Below are 25,285 nucleotides of genomic sequence, written 5' to 3'. Positions count from 1 at the left end.
CAGTTTGCTCTAATGCACGTGGATTTCCTCTATTGCTGCCATGCTTGGCATTGCTCATGAGTGGTTGTTTCTGGTAATTTATTTCTGTGCTTTATTGACAATGTTTGACATTTAGTTCTGCCTCACTCCTCTTCACGTAAGATTCCCTTGAGGAAATTAAGTGAACCTGTGCCCTGTTCATTAATAGGGTCAACAGCAGGGATAGAGGCTTACACCAGTGCTCTTTGGAGCATCATCTAGTTTGTCTCTCTCTCTCTTTAAATCTTTTTTTCATCTCTTTCTCACATCCTTTCTTCACCTCTTTTCAAAGCAACATTTGACTAATCTTCAGTTTCTATCTTAACGTCTTTCTAGCAGTTATTTTATCCTGGGCCCAATTTAAAGGTGTGACTCTGATGTCACTTTCATGCTGAAATACTCTTTATCAAATTGTCTTTTCTCAGTTTACTGATTTTACTTCCTCATGGGACCACTGAAAATAAAATTGTAACTTTGTAAAACTGTATTCTTTCCAGAGTTCTTACAACTTTTATTCAGTGAATGCATTGTATAATTCTGTCTTCCTTGTTCTAACGTTCTGATTAAGCTTTTATCAAGAAAATTTAGAGACAAGTTGCTGAATTTCCCAAGGTTTTCATCAAAAAATTTTTAAAATGGGAAATTAAAGTTTTTAAAGTGTTATCAGGGGTTAGTTAAAATCATCTTCATTTTTGATTCCTACTAATATTCTTTTGTGTTTTTGTTATGAAGTCAAGCCTAGGTGATAATGTATTAAATTACTTAACAAATGTCTTATAATGTCTTAAATTACTTAATAAATGTCTTACAATAATATTCTCCTAGTTGTGGTTTAAAATACGTAAGTTCAATACAAAGAAATTTTATTTTCATTTTAAAACACGTATTTTTAAATACATACATTTTAAGTATTTTTAACTAGTTAAAATGATTTAACTTGAAAAGAGCTGAATGTTTGTTGAAGAAATTTTATGACACACTCTCAATATAAAAATTTTGCTTAGAGTGTCATAGTATTATAAAGAGCCAGTGAAACAACTACTGTGAAAACATTCGAAATGGGTCATGTATAATAGTGCTATTGCAATGTTGCTGCTATTTCCTGAGGTTATTACTCCTACTAGGTTTTGACAGAATCCCATATGTCAAGATTACAATTCTGTAGTGTAATTAATTATGTAATATCAACTTCTCAGAGCAGTGTTTCAGCAGTCATAATACGGACTATTGCATGCCTGAATCTATTTAAATATTAGCCATTCATGACATTTTTTTGTATATAATTTGTTGCTTTAAGAAGAAAAAATAGAAAACCAAGGCTTTGTAAAGAATTCTGTGGTTACAATAAAAAAAGAGAGAGATTGCAGTTTCTATGGAGTCTGGATTCATGCATCAAAAATGAAGTATTTAAGTAGATTTTTGTCAGCTAACAAATACCATTTCATTCTGAGCATTTCACCTCCTCATTTTATGCCATCTGTCTCACAGGGAACAATTAATCTGCAATTCCAAAATGCAGCATTAAAATTCCATTAACAGTGGAGCAGAATATTAACATGTCTGGCACTGCCATTTTTGTCTCCCCAAATTCCAGTGTTAAATTTTGAATAAAGCAGGTATAACATTATAAATCATAAATAGGTAAAACATTTTAGTCTATTCTGTTTATTGATAACGTTGAATAAAATATATAATTAGCAGCTCAAATTAGGTACTACTACACAGAATTCAGTTTAATAATGCTATATGTTTTGGCAATTCAGACATAGATGGGCTACAGTTTTATATTAGTCTAGTGGTTATGTGTAAAGATTCTAAATGTTTGACAAATTCACTTTCTTCAACGCTTTGACTTTCTCATTCCTTTTCTCTTTTACAGAACCACATCACCGCCTTTGCGGAAGTCACATGATATTGAAGCAGATGGTTTTTCCCTGCATTGGACATCATCTCTTTTTACCATCCATTCATAACACCCAAAGTTTGTTTGATTTTAAAAGGAGTTTATAAAGTTGTCTAATAATTTTTATAATTTTAGAATTAATGTCAGTGTATCTGTTTCCCCCACTAGACTGTGAGCTCCTCGAGGGCAGGACTGTGTCTTTATTTTCTGTATCCCCAACACCTGCAACAAAACCTAGCACAAAGTAGGTGTTCAATAAAATGAGATGCTCAAAGGAACAAATTAATTCTTAAATAAAATGTTCACTTTAATTTTTCAGAAATTTCTGAGACTGTAAAAAACTAAAACTTCAACATGAGTCGTATTTGTATTAGAAAAACCACTATTTTGGGCTAACTTTTTAATTTTTCATATTATCTGTTCAGTTGCATATCCTATTTAATTTGAAGTGGACTTTGAAAGTCATGGGGGTTTTATTTTATTCAGCATGACATTATTCCCATTCTAACAGATTTCAGTATGTGAAATTACTTTTAAAAACTATGTCTTATACTACTAAAATAATGTTTGCACATTATATTATGCTGTATGTCACTTAAAATAGCATTCATACTATACATTCTAAGACTGGTGCTTCTGCTTTTGAAGGGGAAAATGCCAATTTTTACTGTAATAAGTAATGTATCATAATTAAAAATTATTTATTTGGAGTTTTTCTCCTGATAGTTGTGGTTTAATTGTTGATTTATAGTTTTTGAATGCTGGCAGTATTTAGAATCAATTAAATGAGAAATCCAGCCAATTAAGGAATAATTTCCCATTGATAACAGTGTCTAGAGCATAGTTCGTAGGCCCCATTCATAGACAATTTTTACTGGGTCAGATTTTGCATTACTTAAATGGGAAAGAACCACCCACAGCACACAACTTAAATTAGATAACTGCTATTAATATCATTAATATATTTGACTTTTCATTTGTGCAGTCCTTTATAGTATGAAATGAATTTGCTCTATGGTTTTATTTAATCCTCACAACAGCCCTATGTAGATATTACAAGTATGACCTTGTTTCATAGATGAGAAAAATGAAGCCAGGATGGGGTAAGCAGTGTGCCTGACCCTACATAATGAGTAAAAGGCAGCATTAAACTAAATTTAGATTTTTATGTCCCCAAGCATGTAGTCCTTTCCAACATGCACTTTTTGGATACCAAGGCCTTTGAGAATCATTAAGTCCTACCTGTATTTCAACAAATGCAGAAATACCAAAACAAGGTTACAAGAACCGCTATATTTTAAGTGTTTACTTTTTAAGAATGCACACTTTTTAAATATACAATGACATAGTAACCTATTTGTAATCTTGTTTGTAAATAATTAATGGGGGCTGGATAAGAGGCCCTTTATAAAAGTGAACCCTGAATCAAATGTCCTTCCTTTCGCACTCGCCTCCAGACCTCAGACTGCATTCAGGAGACCTGAGGGCTGTGATGACCATCACCATGTGGGACTCACCATAAAAGGGAAGATGGTGATCTCTTCAGCAGTCTCCCTGCCAACTTTAAAGCTAACTTAGTAACTTTGGCTTATATAAGCAGCAATCAATTGAAACAATTTTTTTTTTTAGTCTTGAAATAAAGTCAACTTTTAATTCACTAAGTGATTCAGTAGAAATCAGCATATGCATAACCAAAATGTATTGCTTCCAGAATGGGCTACTGGACCATTTCTGATGCTAAGACTCAACGTATTTACCAGGCTGAAATACAGTAAATTTATATGTCTACCAATTTCAAATATCTATAGCAGTTCAATTCGGTTAGAAATTTAGAACATGAAAAACCTTTGAATGCTTTGTACCTCTTTAAAGACTTATGTTTTAAGCAATTACAGCAATGGGGGAAATTAGTCATTGGCCATGGAAGTGAGGGGGAAGTTCATAATGCTTTAGGAGGCTGAATCACCAGTAAGGTTTCTAGAGTTTGATCAGTTCTACCGGTTAGACATCAACTTTCTAAGGCTCCAAGCAGAAATATTTTTCTGTTGGAAGCCTTAGCTATAAATTAGTATGTCAGTGTTGTATCTTTGTACCTTGTGCTAAACCAGGTTTGAATACAGGAATTTAAAATTCTTCAAAAAGACTATCTCTAGATTTAACCTAAACCAGAATAAGATCATTCTAATGCTTAGACATCTTGGATCCAAGATCGTTCAATGAATGATTCTATCCTAAAGAAAACTAGGAAAAAAAAGAAGATGCATGCAAAGCAAAAGCCAGCCAAACAAACCTTCTAACCATGATTCTACTACTAAGAATAATGAGAAACACATTTAACAAAAATATATACATATATATTTTTATACATATATATGTATACACGCCTATATGAACGGCAGGTGAACATACCTTTCTGATAAAGACGTATCCTTTTTATTCTACTTACTTGGGGCCCAGGTCGGTATAAATGGATCAACCTGAAAATTTCGGTAGTGTCTGTTTGCACGGCAGAAATTCTGCACATGTTTTATCTGATTCCTAAAATAATTTGAAAGGTTCTTTTATTTTAAAAGAGAGGTGAACCTTCTGTGACAGACTTTGTCCTTCCTACTTCTAACTGGGCCTCTCTTTTCTCAGGATATAGCTAGCCAAGTATCTCAGTTACATTTATCATACAGTTTCCTTTGTGAAAGAGCAGTAGGGAGGGGAATAATTCTCTGCTGTGTATTGTATTTTTCAAATAAAATTTTAAAAATTAAAATAAAAATGACTTTTTATTTATGTGTTGGTCTGGATTGGGGATGGAGGAATAAAAGATGCTTTTCTGTTTTTACATGCAAGTTGTATTTTATTAGAAACAGTCACCAGAGATACGCCTGCCACATTTGCCCCCACTACCAATTCTTCTCCACTCCCCAGAAGTAGCCCTCAACATCCTTTAAAAGCTACAATTTCTAAAATAAATGTTATCTTACATCTATGTCTTTGAAAACCTACATTTTAAAAAAGCATGTGACTTGGGGCTGGGGACTTAGCTCAGCGGCATAAGCGCCTGCCGTGCAAGCAGGCAGTCATGAGTTCGATCCCCAGTACCGATAAAAAGGGAAAAAGACAAAAAAAAAAAAAAAAAAAAAGCGTGTGACTTGAAAGCCTTTCTAATTGTGCGTTATTCCCCATGTTCTGCGTGGATGCGGGGCATCTGATTTAGCCAGCACCAGTTTTTGGTGGCTTCTGACTTTTGACCTTGTAGCAGCACTCCATGAACACACTCTGAAGCGTGCAGGGAATTCTGGATGAATTTGGTCAGATTCACTCCTTTCCACCCAAACCAGAACTAGTCAACATTCACACACTGTTGACAATAAAATTTTCTCCTTTTGCTTAAAAATAGCATTACTGTTCTTTTTAATTTTTGTTCATCTAATGACAGGAAATTGTATCATTGCTGTTTTAATTTTATATTCTTGATTGGAAAATATACTTTCATGCATTTTTTAAAACATGCATATTTTTGCCAGGTGTAGTGATGCGTATCTGTAATCTAGCACTTGGGAGACTGACACAAGAGGATTGCTAAGAGTTCAAGGCTAGCCTCACCAACTAGTGAGTTCAAGGCCAGCACAAACTACAAAAAAGGCCCTGTCTCAGAAAAAAGTAACCTTTTCTTTATTAAGTCTTTTATTCATGCGTTTTACATATTTTTTCTTTGAAGTTGCTTATCTTTACCTTTTGGAATATTAAGCCTTTGTCTATTGTTTGCAAATATTTTCTCCTCTGAGCCACTTTTAAAAATGCGTAGAATTGTGAGTAACAGTACCATAAAGGCTTTTAATATTAGTGAATTAAATCAGAGTATATTTTCTTAATGGCTTTTTCTTTTCGCCTTCATTTTCTTATTATAATATATATAATATAAAACTTCGATAAATTTATAAGTCTGTAATCCACTTCAAATTTCTTTTTATATATGATATGAAGTAGGGAGCTTACTGTATTAGTAATTGGAGAATCAATTTTGTTAGTATTTCTTTTTTAATTAATTTCATCAGTATAATTTGATATCTGTAGCAATCATATTCATAATCAGGAGTCTGTACTTATATGGAATAAAGCTTAAATTTTCCTCTCCATTCTCCTCTTTCTTTCCTTCATTCCTTCCCTTCTCCCTTTACAAAATTTTGTTTCCACTGCTTTCCTTCTTTTTTATTTTTACCTCTATTCCCTCCTTTCTATCTCTCTTCCCTTGTCCCTTGTTCCTCTTGAACATTTTCTTATTACTTTCCAATATCTGTGATCTTTTTGATTCTTAGTTACCCTTTGGATTTATTGTACAAGAGAAAGATTGTATTATTTAAACATGTGTGTCTGATTTATTTCATAAGAGTCCATCATTGTATGCCTAATTTGAATTTCTACATTTATAATAATGAAATTCCAATTTATTTTCAAGTGCATAAACTTGAATCCTCTATTATTTTTCTTTTAATGTATTTAAGTGTCCCTGTGTTAATGCTCTGCTCCTTAAATCAGCTTTTCATTAAGTTTTCTTCAGTGGTAGCAAAAGCTGTCCTCTTCCTCTGAACAAAATATTCATTGTTTTACATATAAACTTTGAAATCAGCTTGTCAAGTTCCAATAAAAATACTGTGGGTGTTTGATTGGAATGAAATATCCAGATTAATCTGGGGAAAGTTATGATTTCAATGTTACTGGGATCGTATTGAAATGTTTCTCCATTAGATCAGCAATTCTATGTCCTTTCAGTACTTTCATGGACTTATTCATAGAGATCTAGAAAAATATTAAATTTATTTCTAAGAAACTTGTAATTTTTGGTTACATGGTGAATTATATCTTCTCATATTTTTGGCTAATTCTAAGTCTCAGATTTTAAGGATATTAAGTTTTTTTTAACTGTGATTTTTATTCTTTATCAAAGTTCCTCTCTGGTTTTTATTGTCGTTGTGCTGGCAAGCAAACCCAGCACCTCACACATTCTTAATACATAACTGTCTCCACTGAGCTACATTCTCAGACTCTATAACTGTCTTTTTAAAGTTAGTATGTGTTTTCAGTACTTAAAGTTTACATATTAGAGAGCTGGTACATTTATGTAATACAACTTGTTTCTTTTCTTTAATCTTGTTCCCCTTCCCACCAACCTCTCTTTGCCCTTAAATTCCTTAGTCGAATTTTCATTCTTTTTTTAAATTTTAAAACCCAGCAAAACAAAACAGAATAAAAACAATCAAAACAAAGCAGTGCAATTAGTACAGAGCTTTGAAGTAGGATAACAGGAAACCAACAATGGCTTCTATCTTGCTATCTTCACTATATTGTCCCTTCCATCAGACATAGCACAATAAAAAAGAATAAAACCAATCAAAATAAAATATTGGATAAGGCAAACCAATAAATCAGAACAAATCAAAGCAGTGAGAACACTTTAATACTGGATTTCAAAATCCAGTATTTACGACATTATTTGTCGTAAACGTGAGTTAAAACAAGATAGAAATCCCCCATATTTGCTATATTACGTACTGTCACCCTCCCAATAGATGCTCAGACCACTGGCCCCAGGCCTGCAAAAATCAACCAAACTGTAGCTTAGTTACTATCAACTCAGCCTACCCAGTCAGTTGCCTACAGGAGGGAGTGGAGGACAGTTCTTGATTCTCAGCCCATCTACTGGTAAGCCTACAGGAGGTGCTATCTGACTTCTCTCTTCCTGAGCTCTGCATGGCTTACATGGCTCACCAGAACTAAATTGCATCTTCTGCTTGGTGGGCTTCTCCTAGACCCAGGATGCTTGCTGCTGATTCACAGCCAATTTTCATTCTTTGTTGTTGTCATTGTTATTGTTTAGAGAAAAAAGGGTAGAAATAATACAGAATTTCAAAAAAAAATAATCACTAGTTAATAAATTACATATTGTTATCTTAGAAGTAGTTGTTCAAGTTACAAAATCAAGGCATAAACAGTGGACAATCAATAGATCTCTTGCAAATCATACGGGATCCTAGAGACCAAAGGTGAGAGAAAGGGAGAGGAAAAGAAGAAGAAAGAAGAATTAAGATGTGCCATATATAGGAAGCTTTAACCTAAATGGATGTAAACATTATTTGTCATAAACATGAGTTAAAACTAAGAGCAACTTGTTATTGATGCTAATAGCAAATTCTTATTGATGCTGTTAGTCTTGACTCATGTTTACGACAAACAATGTTCACATTCGTTCAGGTTACGAGGTTCCTGTACATGACATATCTTAATTCTTTCTTCTTCTTCTTCTTCTTCTTCTTCTTCTTCTTCTTCTTCTTCTTCTTCTTCTTCTTCTTCTTCTTCTTCTTCTTCTTCTTCTCCTTCTCCTCCTTCTCCTCCTCCTCCTCCTCCTCCCCTCCTCTTTCTCCTCCCCTTCCTCTGCCTCTTCCTCCTCCTCCCTCTTCTTCTTCTTCTTCTTCTTCTCCTCCCTCTTTTCTCTCACCTTTGGTCTTCAGGATCCCTTCTGATTTGCAAGAGATCTATCCTCTCATTTCTTTCTATTCATTCTTTACTATGCATTTTTGTATTTTGGCTTACTCAAATGAGAGATACTGTATGGTATTTAAATGTGTGTATCTGACTTATTTCACTCCACATTATAACTTCCAGATGAATCCATTATTCTACAAATTTATCCTTTTTATAAAATATTAATGTTCCATTATAAATAGGTAATACTTTTTCATTACCCATTCATCTATTGATAGACATACAGGTTGCTTCCAAGATTTAACCATTATGAATTGCACTGCTATAAATAGTGATATGCATGTATCATTGTGCAGTGATGTTTTTCGCACTTTTGGGAAGATAACAATAGGAAGAGCTGGGATATATGGAATTTGTAATTCTAGTTATTTGAAAAATCTCCATGCTGATTTCCACAATGATAATATTAGTTTACATTCCTATCAGCAATGTAGGAGGGTTCCCTTTCATCATAGTTATGATAGAATTTATTATTCTTTGATTTCTTGAGGATTCCCATTGATGATTGATGTAAAGAGAGAATCTGAGCATTGTTTTGTCTTTCCCAAACAGCCAGTGAGTTGAACATTTTCTACATATTCGTTGGCTCATGAGAAGTATCTGTTCATTTTGCTTGCCTATTTCTTAATGGGGTATTTTATTTTAGGTGGTCTAATTTTTTGAGTTCTTTATGCATTTTAGATATTAGTGCTCTGTCTGAGTATAGCTGGAAATTTTTTCCCATGATGTAGGCTATCTCTCCACCCACTAATTGATTCCTTTTTTGTGCAGAAGCTTTTTAATTTCATATAATTCCATTTGTTGATTCTTGCTGTCATTTTTTGTACAGTTGGAGTTGTGTATAGAAAATCTTTTCTTACACTTAAGATTTTCAAACAATTTACCTATTTTATCTTCTAGTAGGGTCAATGTTTCTGTTTTAATGGAAGATCTTTGATCCATTTTGATTTTATTTAAGTACATGGTGAGAGATATGGATCCTGCCTCAGTGTTCTGAAAACAGCTATCCATTCTTTTTTTAGCATCATTTGTTGAATTGGCTATCTCTCTCCAAAACAGTGATACACTTTCACAATTCATAAAATTTCCTTAGCAATATTGCTTCTTGTCAACAGTAACTGTCAGCCTTCATTCATTCATTCATCCAGCATATTTACTGAGCAATTCACAATGAACTGGTTAAAGAATGGCAGATGTGACTCCTGGACTACCAGATTTTATTGTTCACCATTTCTGATGACGAAACTCCTCAAGTTTTGTTGAAAGAAGGTGAGAGCACTGTCTCAAGTTTCCTTGATACTTTGAGGCCAAAGCAAAGGATATTTTAATAGTCTACAGTAATAGCTAAGATTTATTGTTTTTTAAATTTTATTTTAAAGAGAGTAAAACTAGACATAACAACACAGAACAAAGTAAACCAGAAGAAAACAATGTAAGAGACAAAGATTTCAAAGCAAGACAATAGATCATCACTGAGTATCATGTTGTCTCTTGTCTTCTTCTACATAGGTGTCCATAGCTTCACACACAATGAATTCATACAAAACAAAATAGTATTAAACTGATCAGAACAGAATGATGAAGGCATTATAAGCCTTCAAAACCAGACAATAGGGAAATCAGTAATGGATGCCATAATGTCTCTTGTTCTCTTCAAAATAGTTGTCCATACCTTCATGTATGTTAAAATTAAACAATACAAAACAGACCAAAATCACTCTGAACAAAGAAAAATAGCATTTCTGCATTTCACAACATGATGATATGGAATCAGCACTGGATACTGTAGTATCTTTTTTTCTTCAAAGTAGCTGTTCATTTCCTCATGCACTATATAATCAATTCTCATAAGCTGGTTAGGCGAAGTTCTATGCATGTATGAGTCTGTACATGTATAGCTATCCTTTCTGTATTAGAGGAAAAAACAAAACAAAACAAAAACAAATTCCTAGAAAAACACAAAACAAAACAAAAAAAAAAATAACAATAGAAAAGATCCCAAAACACTGACAATATAGGTCTTCCAAATAAGATGGTAGGAGCATAACTAGGGTTGCTATTTTATGTCATGATTTTCAAGAGTTCCTCAAATCACCATAAAATAATATATGCATTGTTCCAATCCTATGAATGTTAACTTTTTGATCCAAGAACTTATGGAATTTGTAGCACAATCATCTTAGGTATCCTAGGTGTGTTTATATAATTCTAGATATTTTTTATTTTCCCTTCCTTTTCCTTTTTCCTCATTTTCCCTGAGATATTATTTTTCCCCTTTAAGCAGATTCTTATCCTTTCATTGTATTTATTGAGTATTTTGTATCTTATGTGCTCTTGCCATTTCTTACACTAGAGAAACTGTATGGTATTTATAAATGTGAGTTTGATGTATTTCACTTATGAATATGGTCTCGAGTTGTATCCATTTACTTACAAATATTTCAAAGTGATCATTCTTCATAGCTGAGCAGTACTCCATTGTTTAAAAATATCACATCTTTTTTATCCATTTCTCAGTTGATGGACATTTAGGTTGTTTCCAAGATCTGGCTATTACAAATTGTGCTGCTATAAACATGGGTGCACATATATCACTGTAGTATGATGTTTTCAGCTCTTCTAGGAATATGCCCAGAAGTGGAATAGTTGGATCAAATGGGACTTCCAATCCCAGATTTTTGAGGAACCTCCAAACTGACTTCCACAGTGGTTGCACCAGTCTGTACTCCCATCAATAGTACAGGAAAGTTCTTTTATCCCCACAGTTTCTCCAGCATTTGTCGTTGGTAGACTTCTTTATTTTGGCCATTCTTTCTGGAGTGAGCTGGAATCTTAGTGTGGTTTTAATTTGTATTTCTCTATGACCAGTGATGCTGAACATTTTTTTCATGTATTCATTTGCCATTTGTATTTCTTCATCTGAGAACTGTGTATTCATCTCAGATGCGATGCCCATTTTTATATTTGGTCTTTGAAGTTTGGGGGTCTGATTTTTTTTAACTCTTTATATGTTCTAGACAAAGTCCTTTGTCTGAGGGACAGTTCACTAAGATTTTTTTTTCCAATTTGTGGATTTCTTTTTGACTACACTGGAAATTTCTTTTGACATGCAGAAACTCTTTAATAGGACATGATCCCACTTATTGATCCTGTGAAGAATTTGGCATATAATTTTAGTCTTGTTCATTAATTCTCTACCTACTCCTATGTCTTCAAGATTTCTACCTACTTTGTCTTCCGGCAGACTTAGTATTTAGATGGTTGATCCATTTAGACTTTAGTTTAGTACATAATGATAGGCATGGGTGTAGTTTTAGCTTTCAGCACATGGGGAGCCAATTTTTCCAGCACCATTTATTAAAAATTCTTCCAGTGAACGTGTTTGACCTCTTTATCAAAGATAAGGTGGCTGAGTGTGTTTGTAGTTGTATCTTCTAATATATGCCTTTGATCTTCAGGTCTGTTTTTATTCCAGTACCATGCTGATTTTATTACAGTAGCTTTGTACTATAAATTCAAGTCAGGGATTGTGATGCCTCCTGCCTTGCCTTTGTTGCTTAGAATTGCCTTTGCTATTCTAGGTCTCTTCTGGTTACCAATGAATTTTAGGAGTGATTTCTCTAGATTGGTGAGGTATGCTAGTGGTATTTTTATTGGGATTGCATTAAATATGTACAACAATTTTGGGAGAATGGCCATTTTCACAATGTTTGTTCTTCCTATCCATGAACGAAGGATGTCTTTCCATTTTCTGAGGTGCTCTTCAATTTCTTTTTCAGAGTATTATAATTTTCCCTGAATAGATCTTTTACTTCTTTTGTTAGATTGAGCCCTACGTATTTCAATATTTGGATGCTATTGTGAAGGGTGTGGCTTCTCTTATTTCTCTCTCAGTGATTTTGTTGTTAGTGTATAGCAATGCTATTGATTTTTGAGTGTTGACTTTTCATCTAGCTACATTACTGAATTAATTTATTATACCTAAGAATCTTTCATGGGATTTTGGGAGTCTTCTATGTAGAGTACCATGTCATCTGCAAATAATGATAATTTAAATTCTTTTCCTATTCTTATTCCTTTTATTTCTCTCTTATGTAATTGCTCTGGCTAGTATTTCTAGCACTATATTGAGTAGTAGTGGTGATAATGGACATCCTTGTCTTGTGCCTGATTTTAGGGTAAAGGCTTTCTGTTTGTGGCTGTTTAATATGACACTGGCTGTTGGTTTTTTAATAGATGGCTTTTATTGAGGTAAACACCATCTATTCCAATTTTGTGTAAGGTTTTTTTTATCATGAATAAGTTTTGGACCTTATCAAAAGCTATTTGGCTCTATAGAAATGATTATGTGATTCATATTTTGGCTCTATTGATATGGTGGACTACCTTATTGATTTGCATCTGTTGAACCATCCCTACATTCCTGGAATGAATCCCACTTCATTATAATCTTCTTGATGATTTGCTGTATTCTGTTTGCCAATATTTTATTAAGAACTTTTGCATCTGTGTTCATTAGGGAGATTGGCCTATAGTTCTCTTTTGTGGTTGGGTCTTTCTCTGGTTTTGGTATTTGAGTAATATTTGCTTCCAGGAATGAGTTAGGGAGAATTGCTTCCCTTTCCATTTCATTGAAAAGTTTGAGGAGTGTTGGCATTAAGTCTTTTTTGAAATTCTTATAGAATTCTGCAGTGAATCTATCTGAACATGGGCTTTTCTTTGTTGATAAGGATTGAATTACATTTTCAATTTTGTTAATTGAAATTAGGTTATTCAGCAGTTTTACATCTTCTTGACCCAGCTTTGGTAATTCATATGTTTCTAGGAATCTGCCCACTTCTGTGTTATCAAGCCTATAGGAATAGAGGTTTTCAAAATAGGTATTGATGATCTTCTATATTTCCACTGGGTCTGTAGTGATTTTACTCTTTTCATTCTTTATTGCATGAATTTGAGTTTTTTCTTTCCTTTTTAAATAAGGTTGGCTAGGGGCTTATCAATTTTATTTATTCTTTCAAAGAACCAACTCTTTGATTTATTGATTCCTTGTATTGTTTTCTTAGTCTCTCTTGCACTGCTTTTTGCTCTGATCTTTATAATTTCCTCCCTTCTTTTAGCTTTGTGCTTGACTTGCTCTTCTTTTTCTAGATGTTTGAGGTGTAATGTCAGTTTGTTTATTTGTATTCATTCTGTTTTACTGATGTGGGAACTCAGTGCAATATATTTTCCTCTGAGGACTGCTTTCATTGCGTCCCACAGGTTCCAGTAACATGTATTTGTCTTTTTGTTTGCTTGTAGATATTAATTTCTTCTTTAATTTGTTCTGTGATTGCTCAGGGGTGTATTATTTAATTTCCATGGATTTGTGGGGTTTTTGCAGTTTCTCTTGTCATTAATTTCTAGTTTCATGGTGCCATGATCTGATAACATGCATGGGATAATTTCAATACTTTTGCATTTACTTAAGCATGTTCTGTGGGCTAGTATATGTTCTATTTTAGAAAATAATCCCAGTGCTGCCCAGAATGTATATGCTGATGTTGTTGGGTGGAATGCTCTGCATATGTCCACCAAGTCCATTTGTTCACAGATGTGATTCAGTTCTGGTATTTCTTTTCTGATTTTCTGTCTAGTTGATCTGTCCCTTTGTGTCAATGGCATGTTATGGTCTCCTGTCATAATTGTGTTATTACTTATTTGGTTTTTCATTTTTGTTAAATTTTTTTTGTGTAGCTGGGTGTTTCTTCTTGAAGTTTTCCCCTAACTAGTATGTAATGACCTTATTTATCTCTTTGAATCATTCTTGCTTTGAAGTTCACATTACCTGCAAACAGAATAGCTGCTCCTGCTTTTTGGAGGGGATCCCATTGCATGGAGTATGTTTTCGATCTTTTGACTTTCAGTCTATGTGTTACCTTTTGGATTAGATGGGTTTCTTGTATATAGCATATGGTTGGATACTGTGTCTTGATACATTCTGCCATCTTTTTCTTTTAACTGGTGAATTGAGGCCATTCACATTACTGGCTATAATTGATATATATTGGTTTACTTTTGACGTGTTATCTTTCTGCATTTGATTTGTTAACTTTCCTCTCTGTTTAATTGTTTGCCTTGCTTAGTGCTTTTTCCTATGACTATCTAGAGTGTCAGTCAGTATTTTTTGCAGGGTTGGTTTGGTGGTCATGAAGTTCTTCAGCTGCTCTTTTTTGTAGAATTATCTTATTTCTCCATCCATTTTGAAGAACAGTTTTTCAGCGTACATCAGTCTGGGTTGGAAGTCATTTTCCTTTAGGATCTGAAGTCCTTCACTCCATGCTCTTCTGACTTCATTGTTTGTGTTGAGAAGTCTGCTGTGATTCTGACAGGCTTTCCTTTATAGGTGGTCTGTCTCTTCTCTCTAGCAGCTTTTAATAATCTGTTCTTATGTTGGACTTTTGGGATGTTGATTATTATATGTCTGGATATAGTTTTATTTTGGTTATGTTTATTTGGAGTTCTATATGCTTCACTGACCTATATGTCAGTTTCCATTCTCATGTTTGGGAATTTTTCAGCTATTACTTCTGCAAATAGCCTCTTGATATCATTTGTGTTGTCACTTTCTTTTTCCATTATACCTATCAACCTTATATTGTTTCTCTTTGCATCATCTTGTAGTGGTTGAATTTTTATTTCCTTGTTCCTTGTTATTTTTAAAAGATATTTCTTTTCCTGTTCATTAGCTGCAATCTTGTCTTCGAGGACTGAAATTCTAACTTCACTTTTGTTGAGGCAGTTTTGCCAACTTTCCATGGAATTTTTGATTTCCTGTACATCTCTTTGAATCTGTTTCATACATTTTGTTTGTTTCTTATATTGTTCATTCAGGGTTTCCATCTTTTTGCATTGTTTCTCTAATTTTTCAGCTATGTCTTCTTTAGATGTGTTCAGCATTTCTTTCATTACATTTATCATTTCTTCTTTTACTTGGGAGATTATTTTTGATTTGAGTTCTTTTATAGCTTCCTATAGTTGCTTCTTTATTGCAGATATATTGTTTCAGGAATTTCAGGTGTATGGTTCACATTTTCTTCTATGCCCATGTCTCCTAGGCTTGCTAGAGTTGGGCTGGAAGTTTGACATTGCATTTTGCTCTTTCATTTTTCATCGTCTTATATTTCCAGATTTTGAGCAATGTTCCAAAGCTTCCTTCATGGTTTAGGAATCTCCTGGTCCACTTTGGCTCCCAGAACTGAATGCAGGCCCCTGCTAGACAGCTTGAAGTCATTGGTAATGGCTCAGTTAGGCCACAGGGACCTCTCATGCATCCTGCATTGATTTAGGACACTGGGTGTGGTCTTAGCTGCTGGGAAATGTTCCAAAACTTCCCGCATGTGTTGCAAATCAAATCAAGCACATTCAGATCCTGGGACCAGATTTAGGCTCTTGCTAGCCACTTGTAGGTCACTGGATGTCAATAGCTAAGATTTAGAAAAGAAACAAAAAAGCATTGCCTCTGTAAATAACATTGTGCTACTTAATTATTGTTAAATTAAAAGGGTCTAATATACATTAGCATTTGCAACCCTTCGTGGGTCTGTGACTTAACAAAATCACTTGTCTAGTCTAAATTAAGCTCATTTATGAATTCAAGTTCTGGTTGTTGGTTCCAGATGATCTTGCCTGGCCTCTCTCATGTACCTGGCCACATGCTGGTCTGGGATGGCTTTGCTTGGGACAACTGAACTCTTCTCTAGATAATCCCTGAAACATCACCAGTCTAATTGGATTTGAGCAGAGCAAGCTGAAGGACCAGAAGCATGAAAGACACTGGCATACTGGCACTTGGGTATCTCATTCAGTTGTCCAAGGCAAGTGCTCAAGAGATTTGAGAAGTGAGGGAGAAATTTCAGCCTTATTGCAAGATAGCAGATATACAGATGGCAGAGAGGGGATATATTTTGAATTAAATTTGTTGCAGACTTACAGCTGTTAAATGTTCAAGTACTATACTTCAAATTAAATTTCTCAACTTGTGCACGGTGCCTGCTTTGTAAGTGTGAGGTCATGAGTTCAATTCCTGGCACAGACACATACGCACAAACTCTCAACTTGTGCAATATTCATTTAATCTGTTATGAGAAATCCACAAGTAACAATAGAAAACATGTTTGTTACATACAAATCAGGATGACTCCACCAGTCATGTCACTAAATACATCATCAGAACACTGGTGATAGATATGCTAGAGAACTATCTATCCAGTACTTAACTAAGACCATAGGAAAGTTGCTGATGCCTTTATTTAAAAGTAAATTTTCTATTTTTTTTACAATAGGCTGTAAAAAAGAGAAAACTATACATTTACATAAAAAATGAGGCAAAACATTATTACAATAGGAAAGTAGGTGAAATATAAGGCTGTATTATGATACAATGATATATGAATATATATATATAAATGATTGTGAAGTATGTGTGCATATATATTAACTTTTGATTTATATAACTCTGATTTTCAGAAATTTCAGTTGCCACAATTTAAATAATATTACTCTCAGAAAAATACAGTTCAAATTTTGGTTAATGTATAGTAACTATGTGATTTTTACAAGATAAAAAATTTTGATGCGAAGAGAAAAAAGTAATAATGTTGAAAATGAAACTCAAATAAAACATAAAAAGTGATACAGAAAATGTAGCTTCCCCTGGAATTGTTGACACAGCCATCACTGACAAGATTCTAGAAATTCAGTTAGAAACCTAGCGAAAGTGAGCTTATTGGTATAAATCATTTATATTAACTTAAATATTGTAAAAAATGATGTCTTTCAGGAAGCGATTTTTACAGAAAAACCTCACATTAGTGAAACTCTTGGGGATATTCTACTTTGAAAGTGCAAGGGATCAAATATCAGTAGCTGATCTAAACTTAGAAAGGAATATGACAGTTAGCCAAGGTATAAAAAAGATACTCATTCCATAGCCTAAGTCCGCAAACTAATTGCACTTATCTTAAGTCAGTGAGATGGCTATAATAAAATGTCACAGAAAGAACAGCTTAAATAATAGATGTTTATTTTCTATGACTTTGGAAGCTTATAAATGTAAAATTATAGTGCCAGGTAAAATGATTGAATTCTGGCATTGATCTTCTGGGAAAACCTTCTTACTGAGCAGGTGGGTAGAGCAGGAATGAGAGGATATGAGCTGAACTGGGTCCCTTTTTTTGTAATAACACTAATCATATCATATGAATCTCATTGTCAGAACTGCTTCTAAACCTAATTACCTCCACTGCTCACTTCCAACTTCGAACTATGAAGTATAAGAAAGTAGCTCATCCAGTTTGTAGCAAAAATTATAATCAGTAACAACTTACAAAGAAATAAGTTTAATTCTGAGTATTTGTACTTTAAATTGCAGTATGCTAAATGAATATTAGCCTATTTTTCATTGCTTAATTTTTTAAATTATTGGAGACTTTCAATATTTTGACAATTTTATATCCTAAACTTAATTACTGATTTAATATTATTTTGATTAACTTCTCACTCGTTTTTCTATGGCCAAACAAGAAATACTGGTCTTATCAGTAGAACAGACAGTATTTATATTAGATTATCACCTCAGCTATTTTGACTATTTATTGATAGGGAAGGGGTTAAGAAACACTTGTTTTGTTTTGTTTTTCCCAAATAATTCAAGCCTAATATTTCAATCAGTCTTCTAAACTTTTATTATTTTCATTCTAGTTTAGTATGTGCATTACAGTTGATTTAATTAACCCAGCATTTTGAACATGAATAGTTTCTTTTGGTGGTTTAACAAAGTATAAGCCTCTTGGGAGTTATAAGGAGCTGCATAGAGATGTTTATTCCTCTAAACTAAAGAATCTCAAAAGATGTGATTGTTTATTCAATTTTTTTCTACTTGCTTTATATCATTCTCTGTCTTCTGCTGTTAATTTTCATAATTTCTTGCCTTGAAAACTATTTCATAGAAACTTTCTCACTGCTTCAAGTTGGCTATTATATTAGTTAGCTTGATATGCCACAATAAAACACACAGAATGAGTGACTTAAAATTTTTTCTTCTCTTCTCTTTTCTTTTCTTTCTTTGTTTCTTTCTTTCTTCAGATTATGGAAACTGGAAGTCCAGTTTCAGAATCCAGCAGGACTGCAAATAAGTGCCTTCTCCGTAGAAACAGAAAGATTTTGGGTGTAACTTCCCCTGTTTTTAATTGACTCCTGTTTGAAAGATTAGGGCCCCATCCTTGGGGCTTCATTTGACTTTAACTGCCTCCTGAAGGCCTTGTCTGCAAACATAGTCACAGTGGGTATGAATTTGGGTGGGATGAGGAAACATTCTATAGTTATCCAATGTCTTAAAAACGTATCTTTATAGTTATATTCCATAGAAAAACCAAAGGATGACAATTAATTACAGGTAACCATGGTGCTATTACATGTAAAATTCAATCAATTAATCAGAAGTGAACAACACAATATTTGGATTTTGTGATGAATGCTTTTTACTACTGCTACTCTGGCATTTTTGTGGTACTTCTGATTCCAGACAGCCCTTTGAGATTCAAACGAAAATAATTTGACTATCAAAAGTAGGGCCATGATTATATATTTGCTGTGGGTAAGTAGACATTAATACAGTGTCTTTTTTCTCACTACTAAAAATAAACAATAAAATATGAGACATCCAGATGTCATATTGCAGCACATTCTGAAAGAAACCCGGTATATGTCAAGTGATTAAATTTGCTCTCTCAGAGAATGACTTCAGCATATGGATCAATGTTAAAACAATTTTATTACAAGTTTAAACCTTTGAAATCCCAAATTGTGACAAATGAGTATAAGACATCAATGCTGTGAAATTTTCAAGCTCTGTTAGCTAGCTTGCTTTAATTGTGATTCAGTGATTTAGGTTCTAAGAGAACAACTTGTATTTATACCAGATAAATCCAATGATACGGACCTGGTATTTTTAAATGAGGAATTCATAAGACATATGGTGACAGCATCTGGGATCGTAGCCATACCATTTCCGGTGACTTTACATTTGTTCTGAGTAGTTGGTGCTAATCATGAAATACTGAAGGCATATGGAGACAACAGCTGGGCCATCATCAACTGAGACTGTAACACTATTCATGTTAAATATATATATATATATATATATATATATATATATATATATTAAAATAACATTACTTTTTACTTTTCTTTTTTCCCATTATTGTTGCCTCTCTCTAATTCTACAAATTTCCAGGAACATTGTAAGCACAACAGAAACAATTGTAAGTTAAATTTTGTTCTATCCAGGTTAATCTAGATGTTGTCACTCAATTGTTATACTCTGTTTATATCCTATATAAAATTATGGAATGTGCCTGTTTATCCTCATTTGAGTTTAAATTTTGGCATTACTATGTGTATATACATATATACTTCATTAATTAATTTTATTTTGGATAATAGGCCAAGAAAATATGTGCATATGTTGAACTGTGTCCCTCACATGTTGAAGTCCTGGTCATCAGTACCTCAGATAGTGACTTTATTTGAACAGATGTTATTTGCAGATATAATTAGTTGAGATGAAGCTAGGTTGTAGTATGGGGGGCTGTAATCCAACGTGAATGGTGTCTCTACAGTAAGGAGAAATTTGGATACTCACACACATACATACAAGTGAAGATGAAAGGAAAGATTACAGTGAGTGTTTATGTTCCAAAATACACCAAAGAGTGACAAATCATTAGAAACTGAGTGAGACACATAGATTTTCTCTCACAGCCCTCAGAAGGAGACAAGCCTGCTGACATACTGATTTTAGACTGACAGCCTCCAAAACTGTAAGACGATAAATTTCTATTGCTTTTATACCACACAGGTCGTTGTGCTCGGTCCCACTAAGTTAATGCAGCTCTTTACTCCCAATGTATTCTGAGCAGTGGGAAAGGCACAAAGAAAATCAAATTTGAGTCTTGGATTTTCCACGGCAAGCTCAGAGATTGAGACCACATTACTTAAACTATTTATCAATCTTTATAACACTCAGTTTACTATATTAACAAGCAACCCCAAAATCTCAGTCCCAAGGAATTAGTGTTTACTTGGAGTTTCTATTACATATCTTTTAAGTATCACTTGTGGCAGGAAAAAGATACCAGTGCTGAGGTGTATTTGACTCCTACACAGTCTGCCCCAAAGAGATACAGTCACCACTACTCACCTTTGAATGGCCAAAACAAGCAGCACAGCTCTACTTAACAGCAAGTGAGTGAGGAAGGAAACAGAAAGGCAGCAGCAAATATCTGAAAACAGTTCCAGTGTCTATTGTCAGAATGACAGTGGTCATAAACTGAAATTAATTAATTCAATCCTTCATGTAGTCACTCAACAATGTTTTTCCAGCTCTTACTCTGGACTATGTGCTGTCCGAGATGTCAGCAGAGCAGCAATGAACAAAGCCAAACTCTTGTCTCCATGAAGTTTTCATTTTATTGGAGAAGTCAGCAATATATAGAGGAATATAGATATGTCGTATAATTTGAGATTGTAAGTGTCATGAAAAAAGAAAAGAAACAGAGGGTAAGGACATTGACTGTCACTGGCCTGAGGGAGGCAAAGGCAGAATAGATACTCTAAGCAATAAATGCAAATTTCCTAGCACTGTGATGACTGTAGGCATCCAATAAATGTTTCTTTAAGTCATTAGCATTAACCAAAGAAGATTTAGAGTTTTAACAATTAAATTATAAAACACACACAAGAACTACAATTCCTAATTCTGAACAGGATATAACTAATATAACTAATGCAAACTTACATTTCTACTGGCAGCGTGAATCCCTTTGGAAAGCAATTTGGTATTACATTTTGCAAGCTACTAAAATCCTCATAACCTCAATTCAGTAATTTCACTCCTGTGAATCTCTTTCCAAAAGTCATATAATGTAATAATCACAAAGACAACTGTTGCAGTATTATTTATGATAGCAAAACAACCTGAATATATAGCAATAGAGAATGGTTAACTGGATTATGATTTACCAATCATACAGAATACTATGTAGTCATTAAATTACAACTATACACATTAAGAAGAAATGGGAAAATGTTTATGATACAATTTTAAGTTTAAAAAGGATGTACATTATGCCCTATAATTACTATTACATAAAATCATACATGTAAATGTGTGAGATTAAAAGAAAATGTGGAAAAATGTACAAGTTTGTATCAGTTAAAACATATATTAGCCATTCCTTCACTTGTTTCTGCAGTATTATTTCCATAATGAATTAAAAATAATACTTAAAAGGGGAACTGAAAAGCAGTGACTCTCAGTGGATTTGATATTCATTGAAATGCTAACATCTGTTTGAGCTAATCTAACTGAATATTATCCAATTTAATTTATTATCTTAAAAGTAGCACTTCTGTAATTGCTCTATTACATTACTGTTATAAATGGTTTTCTATGTCTTCAACAGGTACATCCTGAAATGTAAAGAATCACCTTCTCAGCAATAACATAGTTTTTTAAATATTACTTATATACTAAAATTTGCACTTTAAATTTTCAAATACTTATTATCTACACTGCTGAATTTTGTAGATGAGTCATTGATGACTTTGTTGCTTAAAAGCAGATTGTGAACTAAGGCTAGTCGATCTGTAATAGAGGCCATTTTGTCTCACAGGGCCATTCAATAGTATGTACAGATAAGTCCTGGTATCCAGTAGAAGCCAAGGAGATTGCTGAAAATGTCCAGGGTGCTATAAGACAATTCTCATAATGAAAAAGTCTCTGACTCAAAATGGTAATAGTACCAGTGCTAAGAACATAGGAAACCTAATATTTAGTTTCATATTTATTGTTAAAGAGGACACCTTTGAGCTAACCACTTAGATTTTGTCCTTCAGTTTCTTCACTTATAATTTATCCTCTCTCAAAGAATGGCTGAGAGAAAGTGGGAAACGTAATGTAGCAGTGTTTTAATAAGCTAAAATGTGCTATAAAATATAATTACGTATTGTTTTAGTCAGAAGTTGTACACAGAGAACAATTAGAATCAGGACATGGAGTTTATAATATTTTTATAATGGTTACTAGAAGTTAACACAGGAAAATGCAGGAAATCTATCCACAACACCAAAGACATATTTAGTCAAGAGCCTAAACCCCACAGCAGCGTCCCACATGAGTCCAGATAAAAATCCAAAGCTCAGGACAATGCCTCCACGAGTCCAACGGGAGGTCCAGAGCCCACAAGAAGTACTCACACCATTCTCTTTCACGGATCTGTGCCGGGAAGACCCAAGGGTCAGCAGTGGAAGCCAGAAAGTCTATGCCAGCAGGATGAAGGAGCTGTGCTAGTGGGATGAGGGTTCTATGCTGGAGCCGAGAAGTCACACTCACAACAAAGACCAGGGCTGTCCTGAAAGACACCACAGCCGTCCTCAGCCACACGGAGGCCCCGAGCTCCTCCAATGACAAGCACAGTCGGGTACATGCAAGGAAGCAGCGTGACCTGGAGACCAAGCAGCACATGTCTTCCCCTCCGGAGCCAGGAAGCAAGGCTCGATGTGAGGACCAAGGCTTCCCCAGGAGAACCAACAGCTCAGACAGAAACTCGTAGGAGAACCCACAATGCCTCCTTAATGCCTCAACCCTCCATATCTCCCTTCTCCACCTATTTATGCTGGCAACTTTCCTCAGGTGGAGCATCTTCACTCAATGCCATCCATGCTGATGTAATCTGGCTGGCATTAAGTTGACCATCAGTTCTTAATCCATAACATGTATATTTGAAAAATCTCATGAAAGTGACTACAGAACAGAGACAATTTCCAAACAGCTGATCAGTAATTAATTTTTACTTCTTTAATCCATTATTTCCCCATGGAATATTAGTAAAATGATAATGCCGCTTTACTAATACTCTCCAGGTTAAAAAACAATCTGTCTTAACCACTGCTCGCTTCTGCCCTATGTCTTGAATCTGCTCACTGAATCCTTGACTTAAGCTGTGCACAACGTGTTCAGGATCCTTCTGTGACCCTAAAGGCTTCACTGCTAGCTACCTCTTCCTTTCTCCCATCTTTTACTTGCTATTACCAACTTCTTGCCTTCTTCGCGATACCATCCAGTGGCGTGGAGCCACCCAGCTGCACACCACAACTGCTGCAATTAACTTGTGCTTCCTTAACAGCTGACCAGTGGCTAGGGAGAATGGCATAGAAGCAATTACAGCTCTCTTACAACCACAATCAGAGCCTGTGTCTTGCTTTTAATATCACTCTACATAAAAGTTTCTACTTTTCAAAATAGCCCCTTGTGGGAAAGTGGCTGGTTCTAGGCCTACATCAGGAAAAAAAGACAACTTTTCTTCACCCATTAGAAGATTTCTTGCTTTGATGCTTCTATAACAAATAACAGATTAACAAAAAAAAAAGCATACAAATTAAGTTTTATGTGACTGGGAGTCTTAAGAAATAAGAAAACCTTTGTAATTTTGTTCCTAGTTTAATGAACAGTGTAAAATTGTGCAGAAAGATGATTGGACAAATAGGTTATGCTCTGAGAAGAATCTTGCAAGGCCTATTTGTTTAGATTCTTCAGATTTCTGCATTTTCAAAGAGTGTTCCTTTTCCCCTGGTTTAGGGAGATCATCTCTGGATGAAAATTTTATAATCTTCAGAGGACAGGGGCAAGAACAAGAGTGTCTTTTCTACTTTTCTGTAGTTTGTTCAAACGCCAACATAATATTTAGGGTAGTGCACTGTGAACCATGTCAAACATGACAGGACTAAGTCAAAGGACATAAATCCCAACTAAAAAAGTTCTTAATGGCCCAAGCTAGAATAATTTAAGCAAGAAAATAAATAATATAGTGTGATAATATAATCGAAAGTTTGAAATAAATACCAATGATTCTATGCCTATGAAGAGAAATGATTGAATAACTGAGTTAATATAAGGACAAATAGACAAATTCTACAATGTAAGAGTAAATAATTTAAGTAGATACATAAGTCTAGGGAGATTGAAATATAACTTCTTATTCCTTAAGTATGGCCTACATACAATGACTTCTATGTAGAGTATGGCATAAAAAATGACTGTATGGTAGAGAAATTTTAATAATACTACTTCAGCCAGGTAATCAAAATTAATATTTACAGTAAGTAAACAATGTTTATAGTAAGTATCCTTCATTTGACAGAAATGACATATAACCTGTGTTAGTCCTCATGGCACAAATCCAGGCTAATATAAGAAAAATATCCAATGCATGTCTACAAAGAGACAATCCACAAAATATCTGACTAGTACTACTTAGAGTTGACAAGACTTTCAAAAACAGGAAGTCTAAAAATAAGATATGAAGGAGACAAGACAAGAAAATGAAGTATGATATGATATTTCGGACTTGTTCACGGAAGATACCAAGGATAATAGGCACAAACTAAGGGAATCAGAACAAACACAGAACTTTAGGTAATAAGCAACATATCACTCAGTACATTAGCTGAGAAAAATGTATCATGCTTAAAAGGGTAGATTCGGTCTAATGTATAAGGGAATTATCTTTTGAAATATTCATAATTATTAGTTAATCTAAATCTCTTCTAAAATAAAGTTTCTTAAAATAATGTATGTAACATTGAAATCTAAAGAACTGTTGGAGATTTGTCAGTGTGTCTTCTCCTCTACCAAACTAGTCAAATTTCACAGGCAGAAGGCAAACTTAGAGTCCACATTTCTTTCCCTTTGGGCTTTGAATTCATCTATTGTCTGTTATCAAAATATGTTCA

At 34.1% G+C, this 25,285-nt stretch overlaps 1 protein-coding gene across 4 annotated transcripts in view; it reads left to right on the top strand.

Moving 5' to 3' along the window:
• The window catches only part of Plppr5 (phospholipid phosphatase related 5), a 104,239-nt gene extending 101,608 nt beyond the window's left edge, over positions 1 to 2,631 (top strand). For all 4 annotated transcript variants that reach the window (XM_023561290.2, XM_063254753.1, XM_063254763.1 and 1 more), the window contains one exon: positions 1,898 to 2,631. In XM_023561290.2, coding sequence (XP_023417058.2) covers positions 1,898 to 1,930 — 33 coding nt within the window. In that variant the 3' untranslated portion in view covers positions 1,931 to 2,631. The remainder of the gene's footprint in view (positions 1 to 1,897) is intronic.
• Positions 2,632 to 25,285: the final 22,654 nt, after the last annotated feature.

This window comes from Cavia porcellus, unplaced genomic scaffold, assembly GCF_034190915.1.
Source record: "Cavia porcellus strain 051 isolate PalLab524CR breed Dunkin Hartley unplaced genomic scaffold, mCavPor4.1 scaffold_1, whole genome shotgun sequence".
In the NCBI taxonomy this organism is placed as follows: Eukaryota; Metazoa; Chordata; class Mammalia; order Rodentia; family Caviidae; genus Cavia; species Cavia porcellus.
This window is presented reverse-complemented; position numbering and strand designations above follow the sequence as displayed.